Consider the following 24,432-nt stretch of genomic DNA (forward strand, 5'->3'; position numbering starts at 1 on the left):
TTACTAATAAAATGAGGTTAAGTTACCTGAAGTGCTTGCATCTTTTCTTTTGTTTTTTCAAGACATTTATTTGATTCATTAATTTTGGCTTGAAGTTTTGCTATAATGTTATTGGTCATTTCAAGTTCTTTCTGCATCTTTATTATCTTGCTTTCCTTATGTACAGCACTTTCTTTAGCTTCACGTAAGGAATTTTCCAGTTCCTGAATTCTCTGTTAGAGAAAGCATATATTCATTAGTTTTTTGTTTTTTTTTTTTGTACCAGGGATTGAACCCAGGGGTGCTTAACCACAGAGCCACATCCCCAGAAGAGAGGCCAAATATCACTCAATCTATAGACATGTATTGCTTTCATTTGGAAGTAACTGATTTTTGGATTTAAAAATGACAAAAATTTAAATCATATAATCTGTCAACAAATACTTAAACCATGAATGTGAAAACAGCACAGTGTTGATGTTATTTACTGGTTAGTTGAGTGCTAAGCACATTAAAGAAGCACTCATTTTAAATTAACACTATCAGAAATATATTTGTTAACTGATTTTCTAAGTAATGTACATAATACCTTTTCCTTTACTTTTGTTAATTAGTTTTGAAATTGAAAAAGGTAAACACGGGGAAAATTTAAAGGTACATGATGAAAAGGTAGTTTCCCCCTCAGATCCCAGTTGATTCTGAGGCAATGACTGCTAAACTTTTCAAGTGTACTTTCCCAGGAATTTTCTCTAAGTATCTAAGCACATGTGAATATAGTTTATAAAAATAGTTACTCATACACTATATACTAAACATAAAGTTCTGTTTTTAAACCAGTATTTTTTTGATCTTTCTATTATCAATATATATATAAATGTCTTCCATTTTTGTTTTTATGGATACATAGCATCCGATTTCATGGAAATATCATAAATTATTTATTCAGTCACCACAAATGAAGATTGAGGTTATTTCCAGTTTCTCACAAGTATAAATTATCTTAGGATAAACTTAAATACCTGAATTTTTTTTCATGTTTATCAGATTATTCACATGTACACACATTTTTTTCTGTCTGTGAAATGTCTGTTGCTTTATGGTCCACCTAGAATTTATTTTTTGTTTAGTGAGTCTTATTTCTTTTCCAGATGACTAGTTCGTTGTTTCAAATTATAAGTAAACAATTTTTCCCTGTAGAGTTGAACATTACCATAATTGTGTGTGTGTGTGTGTGTGTGTGTGTATATATATATATATAAAATTCTTAAGGCTTAATGGAATGGGCTTCTGAACTCAGTTCTGTTCCACCGCTATACTTGTATATTCCTGCATAATTGTCAAAGTAGTCTAATTATAATAGCATATGTTTTCTTATCCATTAGAGTGTTTTCTTGGGTCACCAAAGACAGAATTTCTTTCTGCTTCTTTAAATTATTGCTTTGGTAAATGGGTTTCATCTTTGCTCTATTCTAAGTCTATCAGATGATAGTTCTCTTAAGATCACCAAATCAAAAAACTGCAAACTAGTGATCTTCTAGTTTCCACTGGTAATTAATTATTAAAGTAGTGGCTGACATTTCATTACAAGTAAAAATGATAAATTGTAATTTACTCGTAGAATCCCCACTAAATCATTTGTGTGTTAATAAAATAAGGTAGCATATTTTCTAATGTTTAACAACTCCTAAGGTTAAGTAATAATGTAACAGATTATTCAAATAATCTACTGACTCTTAGACACAAGTTGATATGTATAATTATTCTGTTATAATTTTAGCCTCTTCCCTTTTTATTGTGACTGAAATATTAACCAATATTAAAAGAAATGATAATTAGAAAAAAGCTAAAATTGTTATTTTTCTCTAAGCTTATATTGGTTTTGCATATAGACAGATTATAGTTTAGTATAAAGTCAGATGATTTAGGAAGTTTATAATATATAGTAATAAAAATTTAAATGGGTAATCACTTAAATTATAGTATATGAATTTAGTATTCAAATTAAGCTTTGATTTACCTCTGTTTTATGATACAAAGGGTAAATCTTTATAATTTCTAGACTTAAAATTATTTAGCTGAGTGATATCCAGAACTATATATAAATATCTAGCTCATCACACACACAAAATATTGTGTTCACATTCCTTAATAAATGTAGTCAATACTATGATTTTGCTCTAGACTCCAGGATGAAGCTAAAAATTAAAGAATATCTTATAAGAAATTGCATACCTCTGTTAGTTGTACAGCTCTTGATGTAACATGAGGATTTTTATTGTCTTGTACAATAGGATTAGCCTGGGCACCAGATATTGGGGAGACTGTCAAAGTTTGGTAGTCTTCAAACAGTTTTTTATTTTTCTCTATTATTGATTTCAGGTCATGTTCCCATTCTTTTGATCGGGTTACACTTCTTTCCTCGAACTCTGTTGATTCATTTATTATACCCTATTGAACAGTAAAACATTACAGCTCTAAAATGATTTATATATTCAAGCACTAGAATTCTAGTACAATGCATATGCTGAAATTCATTATTTAGAAGGCCCAACACCCTAGAACAATGCTTTTAAAGAATGAACATTCTTTGTGATTTGCACAAATTTTTTGAAATTATAGATATTGGATGTTGATTATGAGAGTAAGATAATCCCAGCTTTATTGGATCTGTACTAGCACATGAAGAGAAGCTACAATATTAATCTAGTTTTTTTTTTTGCTCTAATTTCACACATACAAGAAGTCTTTTGATACTATATATCTTACCAATTATGCAGATTAAAATCATTATAGATGTTATGGTTGATGACGAGCTATTAAGTGCCATCTAACAGCAGAACACTCCTAATAAACTTAACAGTTATCTATTTTCCTGCTTCATTTTAAACTTCAATATTTTTAGGGAAAATAACTGGTCGTTGGTAATTAATATGGATATCTTTCATTTCTGTGCAGAGAATAACATGTCATCAATACTCTTTTTTACAATGAAGGCTAATTCTAAAATTAATCATATAATAAACACTTCCTAATTCCTATGGGATATACTTTTTGCTCTTATGAAGAATGTCTTATTGGTCTCCTCTATAACTTCTTTGTGGTTTTATGGTCATTCTGCTAGGACGGGATCTTAAGTTAGTTGTGTTCTTTCTGATATCCTGGACTCTTTGGCTCTGGTTTACTGACTTTGCATCGTACAAAGTTATTGACTCCTACCCTCAGGGTGCTAAAAGAAGCCATATTCATGCTGACACAGCAGCAATCCCTACTTTCTAAGCTACTTACAGCTGATACCTCAATATTATAAGAAAAGCTTTGAATTATAGAGAGATTATTTTGTTTTGTGCCTTTCTCCATTGATTGTGATCAAGTATGTTTGAAATAGCCTATTACTGTTTTGTTCGTTCTGGTTATTCTACAAATAGGAGGAACTACCCGTGGAAAACATTTTTTCATCCCTTCTTTCAATGTGATTTTAAATATAGTCTCCAGATGAAATTAAAGTATCAAAAAAGAACTATTCAAACATATGAAACACAAAACCAATCTTGGAAGCTACCATATTAATCTATTCTTTTTGCTCTAATTTCACACATACAAGAAGTGCTTTTGATACTATATATCTTACCAATTATGTAAGGAAGAGATTATACCAATGAGCACTATGAATATAATAATCACTGAAAAGTAAAACAAATTAACAACCTGTTGTTGGTTCTTATGAATCAGTACATTGGGACTGATCATGAAGGGAACAAAGATAAAAATCTCGATTTTGCAGATTCTGGTCCAGCACGTCAAGAATTCAGAAGTTACCAGTCCATCATAACAAACAGAAAGCAGAACTGAAAAATCAAAACTCTGACTAGATCTATCAATGCAGTTAGGTCACAGAAATAGACCTATAGTCAACTCATTTTTGACAAAAGAGCAAAAGCCATAAATAGAGCAAATATGGTCTTTTCAATAAATGGTGCTGGAGCAAAGGGACATCCACAAGCAAGAAAGTGAATCTAGACACAGACCTTACAAGCTTTATAAAAAGTTAACTCACAATGGAATACAGAATTAAATATAAAGTATGAAACTTTAAAATCCCAGAAGACAACATGGGAGAAACCTTGATAACCTTGAGCTTAGTGATAACCTTTTAGAAACAACTTCAAAGTCATGATCTCTGAAAGAAATAACTAACAAGCTAACTCTTTAACATTAAAAACTCCCAGGAATTTCTGCTTCATTTTGTTATAAAATTAAAACCAGCCTAAAAAAATAAAGTTTATTAATACAAAAAATAGACACATTTTTGATCCTCAAAGTTCAGAATCAGCATGTATAATTCTGAGACAAGCAGGAGTAAAGTTCATGAAGTCCCGAGGCCCTGCTGAAGCAGCCAGCCAACTAGTCTATGGCTTTACCACAACAGCTGCCTGCAGCCCTGAAACTGACTCAGGCCTCACCTCGGCTGAAGCTACTTGGAGAAAGGTTCAATTCCTACTGAAAGTGAGAAAGAGAAGGGGAGAGAAGAGTAGAAAAGCTGTGGAGTCCAAATTTCAGGAGTGAAAACTGAACATTATACACAGGTTGGGTTACCTTTATAAGTATAAATTGACATTTAATTATCTTAAGAAGCATAATATGTTAGAGGAAGAACACATTTTACAAAATCAACTTTTTTCATAATGTATGCAAATAAATTAAAGAAAACATACTTAAAATTAATTTACTCTAAGCCCTCTGAGAAATGAGTTAGAAAAAGCAAACAGAATGAGGTAGCATAATAAAAATTAATACTTACAGTTATTTTATTATGGTAGAAGTAATTCACTTGACAAATGCTATCATTTTCTTTCTGGATGCTATTTTTAAGTTCTTCTATATTAAAAGGAGTATTTAACCACTCTTCCAAAACCTGAGTCATTTTTTTCCTGTTACTAAATACTTGTAATTCAGTCTTTATGCTGGGGAAGTCATTTTCTGAGAAATCTTTGAGAATTTCCTGTGTGAGAAACATGCACTTTAGCACCTGAACATTAGGAAAATTTTATCCAAATATCATATGAAATATAAGAATATTATAAAAAGGGAAAACATGGATTCTTCTTAATATTTTAAAGTAATCTAAGGCTGGGTGTTGTGGTGCACACCTGCAGTCCCAGCAACTTGGGAGGCTCAAAGCCAGCTTCAGCAACTTAGCTAGATCCTCAGCAATTTAGTGAGATCCTATCTCAAAATAAAAAATAAAGGAGCTGGGAATGTGGCTGAGTGGTTAAGTGCCTCTGGGCTCCATCCCAGGTACCAAAAGAAAAAGAAAGAAAAGAACAACAACAACAAAAAAGTAATCTAAGAAATATAATTCTAACCAAAAACTTTATTCTATTCTAGGATTCCATGGATTCCCATTTACTAAAGTTAAATCTGTTTTTCTGTGCCTATGGAGGTCTGAAAGGAGGCTAGTCCATTATTTGGCAGTTTTTATGTTTGGCTAGTTATTATTCTTCAACCTATTTTTAATTTCTGGTAAATAAAAATAAATAGTTTTAAGCACATGCAAAAGTACTTTTCTACATGATAACAAGGCTAATTAAATCTATTTAAAATAAATTATACCTCAATATGTAGATCCAAACTCTGGTTCAGTTTGGAGTGCCTTAATTCTTTGGATGGTATGTCATAATCCTGTTGAAGGTGTTGTATTTTAATTTGGAGTTCATTTTGCTTTTCCACTTCATCAATAAAAGCTATTTCAAATTTATTGATGGATTCATGTTGTTCTTCTTTCATCTTTGTAATATAGCTTAACACATACTTGTAGAAAAAAAATGAAATAAATCAGAAAATTAATTTTTTTCATGTTTAGAGACTGAGGTGAGAAGGTGTACCTTGTTTATTTATATTCTCTGATAAGTAAATAAGGGAGGAGCCATCTTCTATCTCCAAATTTCTCTTTTTAGAATCATGGGAGAGTAACTTCCAGACCTCTACTTCCATATTTTTGACACCCTACTAAGGGTGTCTTATAAATACCTTAAATTAAATATTTAGAATGTTACATGGTCTCTTTATGTATATATCTTGCTTTTTCTGTTGCCCCTTTTTTGGTTAGTTAAATTGCCAATCACCAAGGATTCCCAGTTAACATCTAAGTAAATCCTCTTCTGCCCACCTTGCTTGGATAACCAATAAAAAGGTCTTTTAAGCCTCAAGATTTCCTTGTTGAGAATCATTAGACATTTAAGCTTCAATATCATATATTCATGGGTCATACAAATAAGTTCTAGATATCTGTTTGTCAAGATTTGTGGAAGGATTTTCAGAACCTAAAGGGGCAGACATCTAACTAGGCAGGAAAGATACCTACTTGTTAATTCCTTAACCTCTCATAATCTGGTGTCTTCCCTAACCGCTTGACTAAAATTACTCTGGCAATGGTCACCAAGAAATCTATTATCATTGAATTGAGGGGACACCTTTGTTTCATAAATATCTGCCACTCTTGGCCACTTTATCTTTGAGGAGCTCCACTCCACTGACTTGAGGGACAGCACTTTTGTTTGCTTCTCTCCTGAATTTTTGATTTTTTTCATACCTGAACATACATGTTACACCCTTTTATTACTGTCTCTTTTGGACATTTATCTTTTTCTGGGTTCTTGTCTTCTTCCAAAGCTTTTATTCTTCTGAGAAGAGATTGAAGAAGCATTTAGCAGCTTGAAATGGTTATGTCTAGGTGATTTTTTAATGCTCTCTAGATGACCTTTCTGTACTTCTTGTCACCTATATGCTGATGAGTCCCAAATCTCCTGACTTTTATCCTGCCAAACCTCAGACTGACAGTTAAATGCCTACATGGTTTCTCTTCTTAGATGTCTCATAGGTATTCTAACCTTGAAACATCTAAACTAAACACCTGATCTCTCCAGCATCACATACCTGATTCTCTTCCTTTTCTCAGTTAATCCTATCTTACACACATGGATAATCACAAATCTTGGAACTCCATCCAAACTTCTCTCCCTATTTCCATTATAAATCACCTGGACATACCATTTCAAGCTGCTAAATGCTTCTTCAATCTCTTCTCAGTCCCTATTTAACTTTCCCTAGTAGTATAGTAACACATATTATCTCATCTGGACCATTGTAATTGCCCCTTATTTCTCTCTTCTTCTAAGCTTATCTCCCTCAAATTCATGCTTTTTTTTTTTCTGCAATGAAGTACCTAAATGTTAATCTCATCTGTTACTACTGCTACTTTAACTGTCTTTTGGCTGTCTGTCTTCTACAAAACAAACTCCAAAATTTATTGCTTGAATTTGGCTTCCACTATAGTCTAATCTTCTGTAAATTCTTACATGTGACATGTCATACAACCTGCATATACCTCTATCACTGCACTCATTACCTTTTTATATGTCTGCCTTACCAGATTAAGAGATCTTTGATATGACTCATCTGTCTTCTGAGTACCTGGACAGTATCTAGGCACAAAGGCAAAGCTCATTTTTTTTTCCAAAGCTCAGTTTTTATTGAATGAGTAGATACTAGAAACACTAAAAATCCTAAACTTACTGTTCTCAGACCTATACAATATTTAAATTTAATAAGTAAACTAAATAGCAAATATGACAACTCCTAAAATAGTACTTAAGTACATTAAAATTTGTAACTGAAATTTAGAGTAGTATTAATAAGATACTGGTACCTTTAGTTTCTTTATGACTCTATGGAATTCCATGGAACATCTCTGGTTTGCAGCAAAAAGTTTTTGGATCTGTTTTGTTTGTGGGTATGGAAGTAAGAGGTTTGCTTTTACTCTAATTGAAAGATCTTTTTGGGTTTCAATTTCCTTCTCTAAGTCAAAAGACAATTTATTCAAGTACTCATAATGATTATCCATCTCTGAGTATCTCTGCAGCAGCTCCTGAAATTAAAATTCATTTGATTTAACAATAAATAGTCCCACTAGTAAAACTGTAAGAACACTTATATTTTAACACTTTCTACAAGAAAGAAATAAATCAAGACATTTAAACAAATGGAAACATTATTGATTTGGGATTATAGAAATAATATATGATTATAATGAAAATTTTTTACAAGTTGGCCAATATAACAAACCCGGAAATAACCACTGTTTTAATTTTGATGCATTCTCATTTAGTCTTTTGAATATTCATGATTTGAACGAGTACTGGGAAAGTCTGAAGAGAAATTTGAGTGAACTCAAACCCCATCAATTCTGACCTTACTTCTCACTAGCTTTTCTCATTCTTGGTGTTACTCGAACCCACCAGACAGGCTGGCTGCCTCAGGAGCTTTGTTCATTATTCCCTCCATCTACTTCGTGCTTGTCTCAAATACCTGCACAATTTAATCCTTGGCCTCTTTCACGTATACACTTGAGGCCTTAAAAAAAACCACAAACTCCGATTGTTTTGTTTATATATGTACATAGGTGGGTGTACATATGCATACCTATACTAGGTTATAATGTTTAGAAAAGTACCAGGCATTACCTACTCATCCTACACAAGTATCTAAATTCCATCTTAGGCTTCAGGAAGCCTTTGGAAGAGTACCGACATGCATGTGTAGGGAACACTTACTTTTATCCTGAAGCACTTTTCTCTCAGGCTTTCTGTATTGTGCTCTTCTCCATCACACAGTGAACTTCTTTCATATTTTATGATCTCTTTGTGGTTCTGATGATCCTGGTACAGAGAAACAATCAGACATAACTATTCACATATAATGTATAATCATATACTTATTATTTGGAGATGGGATTTGTTATTCATAGTTGAAAATGAGGTTTTAGAATTTCTTTTGGTTCCTTAAACTGAATCTCTGTATTTAAAATTATTGCTGCCAACTAAACATACTAGCAAAGCCACTATCCAAAGTGTCGCAAACACTATTCACATATTCTTTCTCGTAACTGGGAACTGAAAATTCAGATCTTATTTACATTCCACATTTCTCATTAAAAAGTACAAAACAAAAAATTATTTTTTGCCTACTTGTTTATTGTTATCATTACAGTACCCAGAAGCATGACTACCTGTTGAATAAGTATTTGTGTAACGGATTAAAATTCTATAAATTTAGTTATGGCTCATATATAGATGATTCCTAAGCATCTGATATTTCTGCTAAGATTGCAAATGATATTTTTTCTACTTTATTTTGTAGAGCATTCAGTTGGGCTTTTAAAATTATATTATATATATCTACAAATAATCATTTGTAATGTTCATCTTCTCTTTTTTCCTTCTAACCAGCAGTTATGGACCATTTCAAGATTCCTATTAAGAGGTACAGAAGTGGAATATTTAATCTTTTCTAAATCTATCCCTTCAGATATTTCTCTATTTAGAATAATACTATTTTTTATTAAACAAAACTTTAGAAATTATATTACTAAGAATATTTTGCTGTAACAAACTTTTTCTTAAAAATGAAAAGTGATGTTTTCCTGAAAAAAAATTTGGCCCCCTTTAAAAATGTGTTTCCTACTGATATGAAAATTATAGTAAGTTTTCCCACTATCTTTAGTATTCATTGAAAATTCTAAGAAAAAGCCAGGCACGGTGGCACACGTCTATAATCCCAGCAGCTGGGAAGGCTGAGGCAAGAGGATTATGAATTCAAAGCCAGCCTCAGCACCTCAGTGAGGCACTGAACAACTCCGTGAGACTCTGTCTCAAAATACAAAATAGAGCTGGGGATGTGGCTCAGTGGTCTAGTGCCTCTAAGTTCAAAATCCCCAGTATCAAAAATAAGAAAATTCTAAGGAAAAAACACCCATATTGGCACCCCTTTATAAAGCTTGATTCTTACAGTTACTAGAACTCACTCTAGCTATCATTTTTCTTATGATTTCTCTGAACTGGTCTCTTTCCATTTTGAGACACTCCTTTTTCCTCCTTAGCTCATTGCTTTCTTTAGCTACAGTTCTTATTTCTTCAAGATTTTCATGAAGTTTCTTAGTAGAGCACAAGTTATCCATATCCACAGTTTTCACAGATACATTTTGGGCCTCAATTTGACTCTTCAAATGTTCCATTTCATTCATTTTTTTATCACTTTTATTGACATCTTTATTCATTTTAAGAAGTTGAAGGTCTTTTTCCTGAAGTTCTTGGATCTTGAGATAATTACAAAATAAGTTAGAATGCAAACAGAATTCCTTCATGGAAGGAAAATAGTATCTACTTGTTACATTTGTACATTTATACAAGTTATGTATCCCTCATCTGAAGTGTTTCTGATTTTGAAATATTTGCATAGTTGCTACCAGTTGAGAATCCCTAATTTGAAAATTCAAAATCTGAAAACTTTGAGGCTTATATCAGTGCTCAAAGTATAGATTTCAGAGCATTCTGGATTTCAGATTTTTGGATTAGGGATGCTCAATATATCTATATATTTTCTCATTTCTCAAGTAATTTTGGATACAGTTACTTCCTAAAAAACCCCACAAAAAACATACCTTTTTCTGTAATTCATCTTTTGATTTATCTAAATCTTTTTGAATATTTATAATTTGAGTTGTCTTTACTGAAACTTTCTCTCTGAATTTCTCAATAGTTTGTTGTTGTTCTTTCAAATACATATGAATAAGTTTTAGTTCCTGTTGTGTCTCCAGATCCTTTATTAGAAAAAAGAGAAATGTGATGACATAAAGAAACATTATCTTTTCTTAATCATTAAATGAAATTTGAAAAAAATGCATACTTAGTTAAAAACAACCAATCTGCCATCCCCCAAATTCGAAGTATACAGAAAGATTTAAGGTACAAATTCCTGTCTCTAACCTCCCTCACCTTAGTCCTATTCCTTGCTGACCTGTACCACTTGCTTTTCTCCTTTCCTATTATCCAAACAGTATAACATACTTTCTAATCAGTATCACACAAAAGGTGCTCTTTCCTAGGCTTAGTATTTCATTATAAGACGAACCCCTCAGCCAGTGCCTTATGGGTGAACACTTGAATTGCCTTTAGATTTTGATCACCCCAAACCATGCTGCAGTGAATGCTGTTATATTTTTATTCCAATGTGTGAATATGTTGACATGATAAATCTATATAAGTGGAATTGCTATATCAATGTTTATAATGATAAAATTTCAAAAAGTTAAAAGATTATAACCTTCTCACCAACAGTATCATCTATCTTCAAAGAAGGGAGGTTCTGCCTTACGGATATGCTTACTGGACAGGAAGAATGTGCACAACTCACTTTAGCAATGGTATCCTGCAGGTTTTCCTTGAGTTGGTCTCTCTCCAGCTTGAGCATCTCCTCTGATCGTCTTATATTATCTCTCTCTTTCATTACAGATTTCATTTCTTCGAAGTTATCTTGAAGATTCTGAGCCAAATTACCCAGAGTTAAACCTTGATCCTTGAGTTGTTTCTGTATCTCACTGACATCTTCTTTTAATTTAAAAAGTTTCTGTTCATTTCCCTTAAGCTTTTGAATCTTAAGATAATCATAATATAATGTTAGGTTACAGATTTTTAGGGAAGGACAAGGAATAGTCTCTAAGTTAATTAAGACTATAGCCCCCCTTTTTATAATCATTAACACCCTGCATAAACCCACACAAAATTAATTTTCTTTTGAGGTACAATATACAAAAAGTACCCTATAATCATGTTTGTAGTTCCATTTATTCTTGACACATGCATACACCTATAAAACTACAATCCATATCAAGTCAGAGAATATTTCTGGCATTCCCTAAAGAGCCTGTGAACCCCTTCCCTAGAGGTAATTGCTATTGGGATCTTTATCATACTTGATCAGTTTTACCTACTTTTGAACCTTCCTAAGAGTGTATTCTCCTGATAATAGGTATTTGTTTTCAAGTTCCCCACCATTTTGGATAAAGCTGCTACAGACATTCTTGTAAATATCTTTTTAGAGATGTTATTTAGTCTTTTCTATTAGGTACATAACCTAATATGGGTCTTATGGCATTTAGTAAATACTGACAAGCTGTTTCTGAATATGGCCCATCCATCTCATATTCTGAAGATTTCAAACACAACAAATCAGATATTCAATCAAAACCCCCACAAAATATCTTTTCTTATAATCTGGCATTTGAATTTTCTAAATCTATTTTCATATTTGTCATTTCATCTGTCTTCTCAGAAACAATTCCTCTGAGTTTATTAATAGTTTCTTGGTGCTCGTTCAGATCCATGTGAGCAATTCTTAGTTCTTCTTGCTTTTTCAGATCTTTTAAGAACAAGGTCATATCTTATTGTTAACTACTTTTTTTTTTTTTTTTTAGTGAAGTGATATATTTTCTTAGTAAAAATAATAATGCATTTACTTCTTAATTTACATCGTTGTTGTTACAAAAGTTAAAGACTTTCTCTTACTGTCCTTATCCCTCCACACTCTACTCCTCTTTTAGAAGTAAACACATTACACATACTACTTAACAGCTGGATTCCTCCACTTCAGGGTTATCTTGGACTTCCAAATAGGATGTTAAAATCCGTTTTACTTTTTGTAGGGCTGAACAGGATTTTGATATATGGCTCATATTTACCCAGTTTCCTTAGGAGGAACATTTAAATTGTTTCCCACTTTTATTACAAACTACTACAATGAACAACCTTGTGGTGTTGTGGTGTACATATGTGTACGTATGTTTGTGTGTATATATTTATTTAAGTAATTGAGTCAGTATACATGTAGGATAAAATCTATGAAGAAAATGCTGGTTATATAACTTAAAGTTTTTAAGAAAAAGAATACAAAATTATCTGCTTAAAAGATTATCATGTCGCTCTTGCCAACAATACCACTTGTTTCAAAGAAGGTTCATTGCTCTAAGAAAACATTTATTTGCTAGCAAGAAGAATGAGTGTAACTTACTTTTGCTTCTGTTTCTCTAAGGTTTTCCCTCAGCTTGTCTCGTTCCACTTTGAGAGTTTCCTCCACAATTCTTAGGCCATCATTTTCCTCAGTAAAAAGTTTCAGTTTTTCAAGGCTCTCAGTTATTTTCTGAGTCAACATTAACTTCTCTAATTCTAAACTCTCCAGAGCTGAGTTCTGAGCTTCCAGTTGTTTCTTCAGTTGCTCTGTTTCATACACATTTTCCTTCAGGTCATTTTTTACTTTAAGAAGTTGATGTTCTTTCTCTCGAAGTTCTTGGATCTTGAGATAATCAGGCAATAAGTTAGGATATTGAAGATATAAATAAAAACCCAAATAATAGCTTCAAAGTTGAGTAGATAAATCTTGTCTTCAATTTTAGGCTAATTCATGTCCTGTTTCATTATACAAAAGACCTGATTTGAACTCCTAGTTACTCAAATAACAACTTAAAAGAAAATACCTGTGCTTTTATGGCAGTCTTTGCATTTTCTAAGTTCATTTGCATATTTAATATTTCATCACTTTTTTCAGAAACAGTTCTTTGGAGTTTATCAATAGTTTCTTGGTGCTCTTTCAGATCCAAGTGAGCGATTCTTAGTTCCTCTTGTTTCTCTAAGTCCTTTATTATTAGAGGAAGAAAAAATATCAAGAGTAACACAATTAAAATGCTATAGTAAGATAGAAGGAAAGAAGTAAAAGTCCTCCTTAACCTTTATAAGGCTTCCCAGTCTTCACCCTTTAAGCTACTTCAGAATGTCAACACTTGCTCTGGATATATTCTACAATAGAATAAATTTCTGTTGCTGTAAGCCACCAAGGTTATGGTAATTTCATATGCCATCCCTAGGAAACTGATATAGGCTGATCAAGACGATAAAGTAAAAATGTAAAAATAAAGTTGAAAGGCACAGATACTAAGCATTTAAATATAGGCACCAAATAAATAATTCTCCTTTATCTTAAAAAACTTTTAAAATTTATTTTCATTTAAATTTTTAGCTGTCAATGGACTTTTATTTTATTTATTTATTTATATGTGGTGCTGAGAATCAAACCCAGTACCTTACACATGCTAGGCAAGCCACTGAATCACAACCTCAGCACCTTATTTTCAATTTTAAGTAAGAAGGAGTGGCCTAAAACAAATTCAGAGGCATTAACTTCCAAGGCTGTTGACTTCACTTCCTTAGGAGGAGTAAATTAGACATAAGGTTTTTTAACAGATTCAATCAGACGACATAGGGAAAGGGAAAGGGATTTGGCTTAAAAGAAAATATAGATTAGGAAAAAAATACTACAGAGACAGGGAAAGGGAGAGGGATTTGGCTTAAAAGAAAATATAGATTAGGAAAAAAATACTACAGAGATAGGGAAAGGGAAAGGGATTTGGCTTAAAAGAAAATACAGATTAGGAAAAAAATACTACACAATAGAACAGAAACCACAGCATATTATCTATAATGCAAGTGGCACTTAAATAGACCTCTGTGGTTGTATTTAAGAATCACTTGGACAGTATGGTTGTTACAGGAGCCTTGGGTTTTATACATGCATTGCACCATCCTACCTCCACGAAAGGAGTGATTTGGGAAACTACAAACATCTTAGTGATGGTGATAGTATTAAGCCTTTCATTTTAAAGAACAACAAATATATCTTCATATGGGGAGGATCTTTGTTTTGTTGACTAATGTCTCGTAAGTGCCTAGGATGATGCCTGGCCCATATAGTGTTCAACAAGTATTTGACTGATGACTACATCAGATGATTAGTTTAAAAGATCAAGGTCCCTTCTCACCTAAAGACTCTGGAATAATGTAACCTGACAAGAAATGTTAGTTAAGATTCTGTGAATTGAAACTTCAAAATACCGGAATGAAGATCTGTTCTTTTGCAAATATAATGTGCTATTCTTGCATTTAGGCTATGGGAATCAAAAACTATTACCAAAAATGTTTAATCAAGAAAAATGGCTAGGAAGATAACTTAAAAAAAATTTACCTTTTCCTTTAGCTTTTCTTCAAGTTCTGCCAGTCTCTCACAGGTCTTAGAAAGCTCTTTGTCTTTCTTCATGATGTGGTTCTTTTCTTGTACAACTATCTCTTGTTGCTTTTTAAGTTCATCTTCAAGAATTCTTAATTCTTCCTGGTTTTTAATGGTCTAGAATAAAACAAGAAGTTGGGATTAAAACAAATAATATTAGCTTATATTTATGAAACCAGGTAAAAATCGGCATTTACCTCAGACTATAAATGAAGAAACTATATAGTAAAACTATATAGTAAAAATGAATTTAAAAGAAAGTGAATCTTTAATCATGTAAATCTTTAATCATAGAGAATCTGCTTTTTATGTTCAATTATTATTGCTCAGTTTATATTCCTATGAGAATTAGAATTGGATTTACCATTCAATCAAGAAAGTTTAGCTCATTTTCTGTGCCTAAACTCAAAAAGACTGCTAAGTGTTCACTGACTGAGTTTTTCACATGAAGCATTAGCTTTGGTTTTGAGCACTATCATCAGCAAACTCAAAATGGTAGCTGCCCTTTGTAGCACTATGAAGGCTAACTTGTCATTAAGCTTGCACAGTGGCATTCTCATGTATCAAGACCACAAAACAACATGCCAGAGTTAGAATGTAATTTTTGTTTATTTAATTTATGCTTATTTATATTTAGCAATTTTGACAGAGCAGACTTTTCCAAGAAACATGAAAAATTAGAAAACACAGATCCCTACTGCGATCTATAGAGAATTTCTCCAATTATCAATTCAACCTGTACAGATTATACTTCCTCCAAACAAAGATACAAAAACTAAACTAGGTGTGAAGATATTGGCAAATGCCAACAATTAAAAATAAAGTAAAAAATTACAACAGTAAGAGAAATACTTAGGATCAAATTTAATAAAATAAGTAAAAGGATTGTAGACTAAAAACCTGTAACACTGTATTGAGAGATAGATAAATTATAGAAGACATCTAAAAGCCAGTTAGTATATGAAAAAGTGTTCAGCATCTTTAGTCATTAGGGAAAAGCAAATCAAAACAACACGACATGTATTCATTAGAGTGGCTAAAATTAAAAGCACCAGTAAATATGAAGTGTTGGTGAGGAAGGATGTGGAGCCACCAGAATTTTCTCAATTTGCTGATATGAACGTAAAATGGTAAAACTCATCTGGAAATCAGTCTAGCAAATTCTAATTAAGCTAATATACATTTCCCTATGTCCCAGAAACTCCATTTAGTGAGTACACAGGCAGAAACATTTGTCAAAAGTCACCGAACTGTATACTTCCATGAGATACATATAGCGCTTTAAACTTCCATGAGATACATATAGCGCTTGTAGAATATATCTCAATAAAATTGATAAAAATCTAAAACAAAGACAAAAATGTTATCACCAAGTTTATAGTGCTAAATCTTACCATTTCAATATTTTCCTTTAGGTCAGTCTTTAGTTGTTCCTTTTCTGCTGTAATACTTTCCAACATTTGTTGGAGTTCATTTTTTTCCTGTATTAAAGAACAGATCATTTTCTGTTGCTCAGTCACATCACTATCCTTAAGGTCTCCAATTAATGCCTGGCTTGTTTTAGCTTCCAAATTCTGTTTCTTATTTATGTCTCCTACCTAAAATAGAAATACATTAAAGATTTTTTTAATTTGTTCTAATTAGTTATACATGACAGTAGAATGTATTTTTTTTTTTTAGGAGAGAGAGAGAGAGAGAATTTTAATATTTATTGTTTAGTTTTTGGCGGACACAACATCTTTGTATGTGGTGCTGAGGATCGAACCCGGGCCGCACGCATGCCAGGCGAGCGGGCTACCACTTGAGTCACATCCTCAGCCCAGTAGAAGGTATTTTTTTTTTTTTTTAAAGAGAGAGTGAGAGAGGAGAGAGAGAATTTTTAATATTTATTTTTTAGTTCTCGGCGGACACAACATCTTTGTTGGTATGTGGTGCTGAGGATCGAACCCGGGCCGCAAGCATGCCAGGCAAGCGTGCTACTGCTTGAGCCACATCCCCAGCCCAAGTAGAAGGTATTTTGACAAATCATACATAAATGGAGCATAACTTCTCATTTGTCTGGTTGTACATGATATAGTTATACAGGTCGTGTAATCATATATGTATTAATGCCCCATTCATTCTATTATCATTTTTACCCCCATGCCTCTTCCCCTCCCTTCACTCCCCTCTTTCTGGTCCAAAATATCTCTATCCCCCTCCTCTCCCCATTGTGAATTAGCATCCACATATCAGAGAAAACATTTGGCTCTTGGTTCTTTGGATTGACTTATTTGGCTTAGCATAATATTCTCCAGTTCCATCCATTTAGCAGCAAATGCCATAATTTCATTTTTCTTTAAGGTTGAATAATATTACATTGTGTATATATACCATAGGTTTTTTAAACCTTTATTTTATTTATTTATTTTTACGTTGTGCTGAGGATTGAACCCAGAGACTTGCACATGGTAGGCGAGTGCTCTAACACTGAGCCACAAACCCAGCCCCTATATACCACAGTTTTAAAGAAGAATTTCTTAAGTAGTCAATAACAATCACTTTAACATTAAACAAACACCTAACTATCATGTATATTATGTACCAGGCATTTCTCTCATATTTTAACACATTTAACTTTTACTACAACTTTGAGGTAGATATTATTAATATCTGCATTTGACTGATGAGAAAGTTGGATTATAGAGGGGTAAAGTCACTTACTCAAGGTGATACAGAAAGAGGAATAGCCAGACTCAAGGGTCTGGCTCCAGAGCTTGTGAATTTTGACCTGTTCACTGATGAGAACTATCTGGACAACTATAAATATTATAATTATTTTCACGTATGATATTTTAACCTGATTTATGTATATTCATTTACTTCAAACCAATTATAAAATTAAAAGACAAATCCCTTTCCTTTCTATATATCTTCCATAAATATTGCATAACTTTCACACTAGAAGTATTTTTTCTTCTAAAGAAGGAAGAAGCAACTCTAAACTTAATCTCTTTATTTTTCCCCATCTGAGTCATCTCTAGCTCCTACTTCTAGTAAAGCTTCATTGTTCAGAACTGTTTACGTACAAAAATCATAAGTTTTATTATAAGCAGAGAATAAAATTTTGATAGAAGCTCATCTCTTTTTGTAAAAGTGTAATACATCTTTTCTCAATGTGTTTTTACATTATGCATGTTATAATAATTTATTAATGCATAAATAAGTCATAACCAAATGTAACCTAATGAACTTTTTGGTAAAGGAAAACAAAGACTGACACTACAATTGTTTGTATGAAATTATGGAACCATTCAGCTTCATATTGACCACACTCTACAAGTTTCTATAATATCTCTAATCACATAGCTATTACGTTTAATTCATACGGTCTGTAAAAGAATACAAAGCAGACTGAAATAGTCTTTGTAATGATACTCAAAGTACATTTCAAATCTGAACCCACTCTAGAAAGTATTTCAGCTACTATGGTTGGTTGTAAGTACAATCTAATAGACCTAATTATTTAAAAAAATGTCATTTATATGAGATGAAGTTCACTAATTGCAAAATTTAAAATTTCTATTGAGATCAACTAAAGAAAGCTAGATTTCCAGAAAGAGACACAAACAGGATTGAAAATGACTCCTTTAAGTGGATTTAGGATAGATCTATCACAGCAGCCTTCTGGTTCCCAGGTAAACAGAGTGCCCCTAGGAATCCCCAGACCTACTCATTATTATATTGTTAATTCCAACATGAACATGATACCATAAAGCACAGGAAGCAAAAGTTAAAATAGATAAATTTGAGTACATCAAAATTAAAAATCTACTTGAGAATAGAATACTGGTTGAAATAAGAACTTTTACAAAGAACACTTGAAGACTGCAGTAGTTAATATTTTGCTTACTTTTTCCCCCCCTTTTCCCTCACATCCTCTTATATGTAATTTTGTATAACAATCAGGGTATCCTTCCATTTCCATGTAATTCCCCTTCTCTCTCCCTTTCCCTCCTACCTCTCGTCCCTGTTTAATGGTAATCTACTTCTCATGCTCTTCCTCTGTGCTCTGTTTTGAGTTGCCCTCCTTATATCAAAGAAGACATTCGGTATTTGTTTTTTAGGGATTGGCTAGTTTCACTTAGCATAATCTGCTCTAATGCTATCCATTTTCCTGCAAATGCCATGATTTTGTTATTTTTTAGTGCTGAGTAATATTCCATTGTGTATAAATGCCACATTTTTTAAAATCTATTCATCTACTGAAGGGCATCTAGGTTGGTTCCACAGTCTAGCTATTGTCAATTATGCTGCTATGAACATCCATGTAGCTGTACCCCTATAGTACGCTCTTTTTAGGTCTTTGGGGAATAGTCCGAGAAGGGAAAGGAGAGAAATGAATTACAGTAGATGGGGTAGAGAGAGAAGATGGGAAGTGAGGGGACAAGAGGGAGGATAGGAAGGGGATAGGAAAGGTAGTAAAATACAACAGACACTAGAATGGCAGTATGTATAAACGTGGATGTGTAACCAATGTGATCCTGCCATCTGTACACAGGGTAAAAATGGGAATTCATAACCCACTTGAATCAAATGTATAAAATATGATATGTTAAGAGTATTGTAATGTTTTCAACAACCAATAAAAAATAAAAAAAAAATAAAATAAAATATTATTTTATTGGAAAAAAAATATTTGATTTTGGAAATTATCTCAGCCTTTGTTCCCCTTTTCCTTCTAATGGCTGCTGATTTTGCTCTTGATCATTTTATACTGCCCTATGTGAGCCCTACGTCTGTAATTTTATTGTCAGCTGTCTTAAGTCCAATCTTCTACATTGATAGAGTATATGCTGTTAATTAATAAAATTTATTTCTTGTCTTCCCTCTGGAAAAAAAAAATATTTTGGTTGCTAAATGGAATAAGCCAATCCCACAAAACCAAAGATGAAATGTTTTTCAGGATATGCAGATACTAATTCTCAATAAGCAGGGGAACAGAGTTACTTTAGATTAGGTAGAGGGGAGTAGGTATGGGAATAGGAAGGATAATAGAATGAATCAGACAGTATTACACTATGTACATACATGATTACATGACTGGTGTGATCCTACATCATGTTCAACCAGAGAATGAGAAATTTATTTATGTATGATGTGTCACAGTGCACTCTAGTATCATTCATAACTAATTAGAACAAATTTAAAAAATAAAAGAATAAAATATAATAATGAAAGATTATTACAAATTTCTGTTGATAATATATATCTGAAAGGTATTATGAGGAAAGTAGAAATCTAAAGTAAATATTACCCTTGTATAAAATTGTAGGTAATCCTTTCGGTAACAGATTGAACTGAACTCTAAGCAAGTTTAGTATAGAGAATTCTGAGGTAAACTATTTCAATTATAATAGTCAATCCTCCTTCTTAGCGTTCAGAAGTTCTTTTAAAGATATTTAAAATACATCAAATCTCAGAAAACATCAGCTCTTCAAAGTTTGAACCAATACTTTTTTTGCCCTTTGCTCTTCAAATTGTAAGGGAAGTTATTTCAAAGAGAGAGTAGAGTCTTATAAAACTGTGAGTTATTACCATTGTGAATAACAAATAAAATTGAAATTACCATTACATATTAGATGTTGGGAGGTCAAAGAGAAAAATCTGAAATTAAATAACCTGTACCTTTTGCTGAAATTCATCTTTAGTTTTTCCTAGATTTTCTTCTAAAAGTGAGTTCCCAGAAGTTTCCTCAGATTTTTTCATTTTTAGTGTATTAATTGTTTCTTGGTATTGTTTCAAAGACTCGAGAGCACTTCGTAACTGTTCTTGTGAATCTATGTTCTTGTTGAAGAAACAGAAAACAATTTCCATTTTATAGTGACAGTTTAATCATAGATAAGCAGTCTTATCAATGATGGCTCCTGTACCATGTTTGAAGAGGCTCCAATATTTGTAAAGTTTAATCATTCAAAGCCTTACCTGATTTATAGTGTCTTGAATATCACTTTTGAGTTGGTCTCTCTCAATCTGCAGGCTCTCCTGGAGTTGTTTTAGGTCATCTTTTTCTTGGGTTAAGGTTTTCACTTCTTCTAAGGCTTTCTGAAGTTTCTCAGTGATCAGTGTTGTCTCCTTTTCTACAGCTTGCAGCCTAGAATCTCTGCTTTCTAATTGTTCCTTCAGTTGTTCCATTTCATTTAACCTTTCTTGACCCTCAGTTGTTTTCTGCTGAAGCTCTTGAGTTTTGTGAGAAAGCTTTAAAATAAGAAAAAGTAAATATGACATAGTAAAAGCAGAGTTTGCTGTAGAAGATAGAAATCAAACTCAAGAAGACTGAAGATCATGTCTTTGGATATCATTTTGTACTAACCTCAGTCTTCAAAGCATCCAAACTTAAACCAAGATTCTCTGCTTCTTTAGAAAGATTTCCTATTTCCTGATTCATTCTCTCATTCTTTTCAAGGACCATTTTATATTTTTGCTCACATTCTAAATGAAGGGTTTTAAAATCTTGAAATTCTTGCTCAGTGCTTTTATAATTCAACTGGGTAGTTGTTAGGTCATCTTTAGTTTTTTCAATTTCTTCCAGTAAACCTTGAATTCTACTCTCCTTATGAGCTACTTCAGAAAACAATTTGTCTTTTTCTGATGTTACTATAGAGAGCTCTTCAGATTTTTCATGGATCTATGGAAAAAATTTAGGGAGGTTAGCAATGTATGATCTGCTGAATCAATTTTCAGGAAAACAAGTTTTCCTCTGGGGGAGGGGATCATTTAAATCAAGCAAAAATTTGACTGGGGAAAGGCAATATTCTTACTGTTATTTCTCTACCCTGGCCTGTTTAACTTTACCTTTAATGTTTTGTTCTCTAACGTCTTTGGGTTCTAGTAAGGATTGCATGGAGAAGGTCAACTAGTAGAAACAAGTAGGGTGTGTCTTTATGTCCTTAGCTGTCATTCTAAAGTATTATGTGGCAGCAGGCATTTTATGTTTTTTTCTCAGAATTTGACCTCTTTTAAAAAAAAGGTTTTGAATGCAGCTCAGATTTCTAAAAATTCAATCTATTTATAATTTAAATGATGTTTTATTATTAGAATTATCTAAAATGCATTATTAAAATAATTAAGTAACCCACATCCAGTTCATGGATACTTTAATAATTGTGAAAATAAGCTAGGAAGGAGATGAGAAGGTGGAAGGAGACTAAAGGAGAAACAAAGGAAAGAAGGTAATATAGCATGGTGGCTACATTCATGGCAGATTTCTGTCACTCAACTATTAGTTTGAGAACTATTTTTTTTTGGATGAAAAGTAGCACCCTCAACCCTTAAAACCCATCAAAAGGGGTGTGGCTACCAGCACAGTTCTGCGGCTTATCCAGGTACCCGGTTTCCAACTCCCCCACCCTTAGCTGGGATAACTCAAAATATTTCCCACAAGCTTTTGGGGATTGTAGCTATCAAAGCAAAACAACAACTGCACAGGCACCTGGTTTCCACCTCAGAGACTAGAGTAGGGAAGATACAGGTGGAAGCTCATTTTCTTTCACACTGGCTATATCCACCACCCTGAATACAGAGGCTAAAGCTAGGAACAGACAATGCCACCTCCTGGAAGCAAGGAAAACAGTGTTCTGAGAAACGTTTTTTTTTTTTTCTTTCTCTCTTTTCTTCTCTTTCACAACCTGAATATATGTGAAACCAAGAACTGTGCATGAACAACTGAATCACCAAAATAACATAATATAGAGGAATTACATTTACCCCACCTTCCCCCCATTTTTTTCTTTATTTCTATCTTACTTTCTTTTTCCTTCTCTCTTATTTCTCTTCCTTGTTATTTTTTTTTCTTTTATTCATTCGTATTCCTTCTATCCCACTTTCAACCTCCTAACTTTTGCTATCTATACACAGGGTAACTATCTAAATACAGATAGGAGGTTGAGTCTCTACATTCTTTCATAAATTACCAGTCTATTGGTTAGAGTTTTCCAAAGTTGCTAAGTTAGTTTAACCTCATACTCTCACTCCTTTCCCTCTAAGTATAACATCCTTCGTCTGAAAGTAAGTTTTCTATATGCCACCAGATATGGTAGGCCTTTTATGAAACTAGTGACTATATTCTTAAATAATAATTGAAACCTCAGCACCACATACAAACAAAGATGTTGTGTCCGCCAATAACTAAAAAATAAATATTAAAATTAAAAAAAAATAAAATAAAAAAATAATTGAAACCAATATCTGTAGACTTAGAATCTAACTATAAATGTATTGATAAAGAAAACTTGTGCTTAGATGATGTACTGTTGATATTGAGAACTGTTATTGTCTCCGCAAAAGAGGGATTTTGGAGGTATACAAGAACAATATAAATATATAAGGGGAAAACCATTAACACAACAGTTTCACAAAGCTAGAAAGAAACATAAGCAGTATGAAAATACAAGGAAAGAAAGGACCACAAACAACACAGGTCAATTCAACATTAGATGAGGTAATATCTGCAGCTGATATAATGTCAGATAAAGAGTTCAGGATATACATGCTTCAGTGATTTGGAGTCTCAAGGAAGACATTATATGGCAAATTCAGACAATGAAAGATCACTTTGACAATAAATTACATAAACAAATCCACGAAGCAAAAGATCAACTTTATAGGGAGATAGAGGATATAAAAAAACAAACAAACAGAAATCCTGGAAATGCAGGAAACAATAAACCAAATTAAAAACTCAAATGAGAGTATTACCAACAGAGTAGAACACTTAGAAGATAGAACTTCAGAAGTTTTTCAACTTCAAAAGAACATAGACAGCTCAGCGAGAATGTTAAGAAATCATGAGCAGAACATCCAGGAATTATGGGATAACATAAAGAAACCAAACTTAAGAGTTATTGGGATACAAGAGGGTATAGAGGTCCAATCCAAAGGAATGAGCAATCTATTCAATGAAATAATAGTAGAAAACTTCCCAGACTTAAAGAATGAAAAAGAAATCCAAATACTAGAAGCCTACAGGACACCGAATGTACAAAATCATAAGAGATCCACACCAAGACACATAATAATAAAGATGCCCAACACACAGAATAAGGGGAGAATCTTAAAAGCCACAAGAGAGAGGAAGCAGATTACATTTAGGGGTAAACCAATCAGGATAACGGCTGATCTTTCAACACAGACTCTAAAAGCTAGAAGATCCTAGAACAACATATTTCAAATGCTGAAAGAAAAATGGTTCCAACCAAGAATCATGTATCCAGCGAAATTAAGCTTCAGGATTGAAGATGAAATAAACTTTTGTTTATCGTGGAAGATTTTATCGAACTTGCAGCTAGAAAACCAGCTCTTCAAAACATCCTTGGCAAAACATTACAGAAAGAGAAAATGAAAAATAACATTGATAACCAACAGCAGGAGGTAGTATAGTAAAAGAAAAACTAATCAGAGAAAAAAACAAATCATGTTAAGTAACATACATAATCAAATATGGCTGGAAGTACAAACCATATCTCAATA

At 32.7% G+C, this 24,432-nt stretch overlaps 1 protein-coding gene across 1 annotated transcript in view; it reads right to left on the bottom strand.

The window, feature by feature from the left end:
- Cenpe (centromere protein E) overlaps positions 1–24,432 on the bottom strand; it is a 78,708-nt gene that overhangs the window by 16,259 nt on the left and 38,017 nt on the right. Inside the window, 12 exon segments of the mRNA XM_077803421.1 lie at positions 170–172; positions 2,212–2,427; positions 4,778–4,978; positions 5,590–5,787; positions 7,685–7,903; positions 8,589–8,693; positions 11,227–11,469; positions 12,077–12,231; positions 12,876–13,161; positions 13,343–13,501; positions 14,884–15,042; positions 16,320–16,523. Coding sequence (XP_077659547.1) covers positions 170–172; positions 2,212–2,427; positions 4,778–4,978; positions 5,590–5,787; positions 7,685–7,903; positions 8,589–8,693; positions 11,227–11,469; positions 12,077–12,231; positions 12,876–13,161; positions 13,343–13,501; positions 14,884–15,042; positions 16,320–16,523 — 2,148 coding nt within the window.

This window comes from Urocitellus parryii, chromosome 10 (assembly GCF_045843805.1).
Source record: "Urocitellus parryii isolate mUroPar1 chromosome 10, mUroPar1.hap1, whole genome shotgun sequence".
NCBI classification, from domain to species: domain Eukaryota; kingdom Metazoa; phylum Chordata; class Mammalia; order Rodentia; family Sciuridae; genus Urocitellus; species Urocitellus parryii.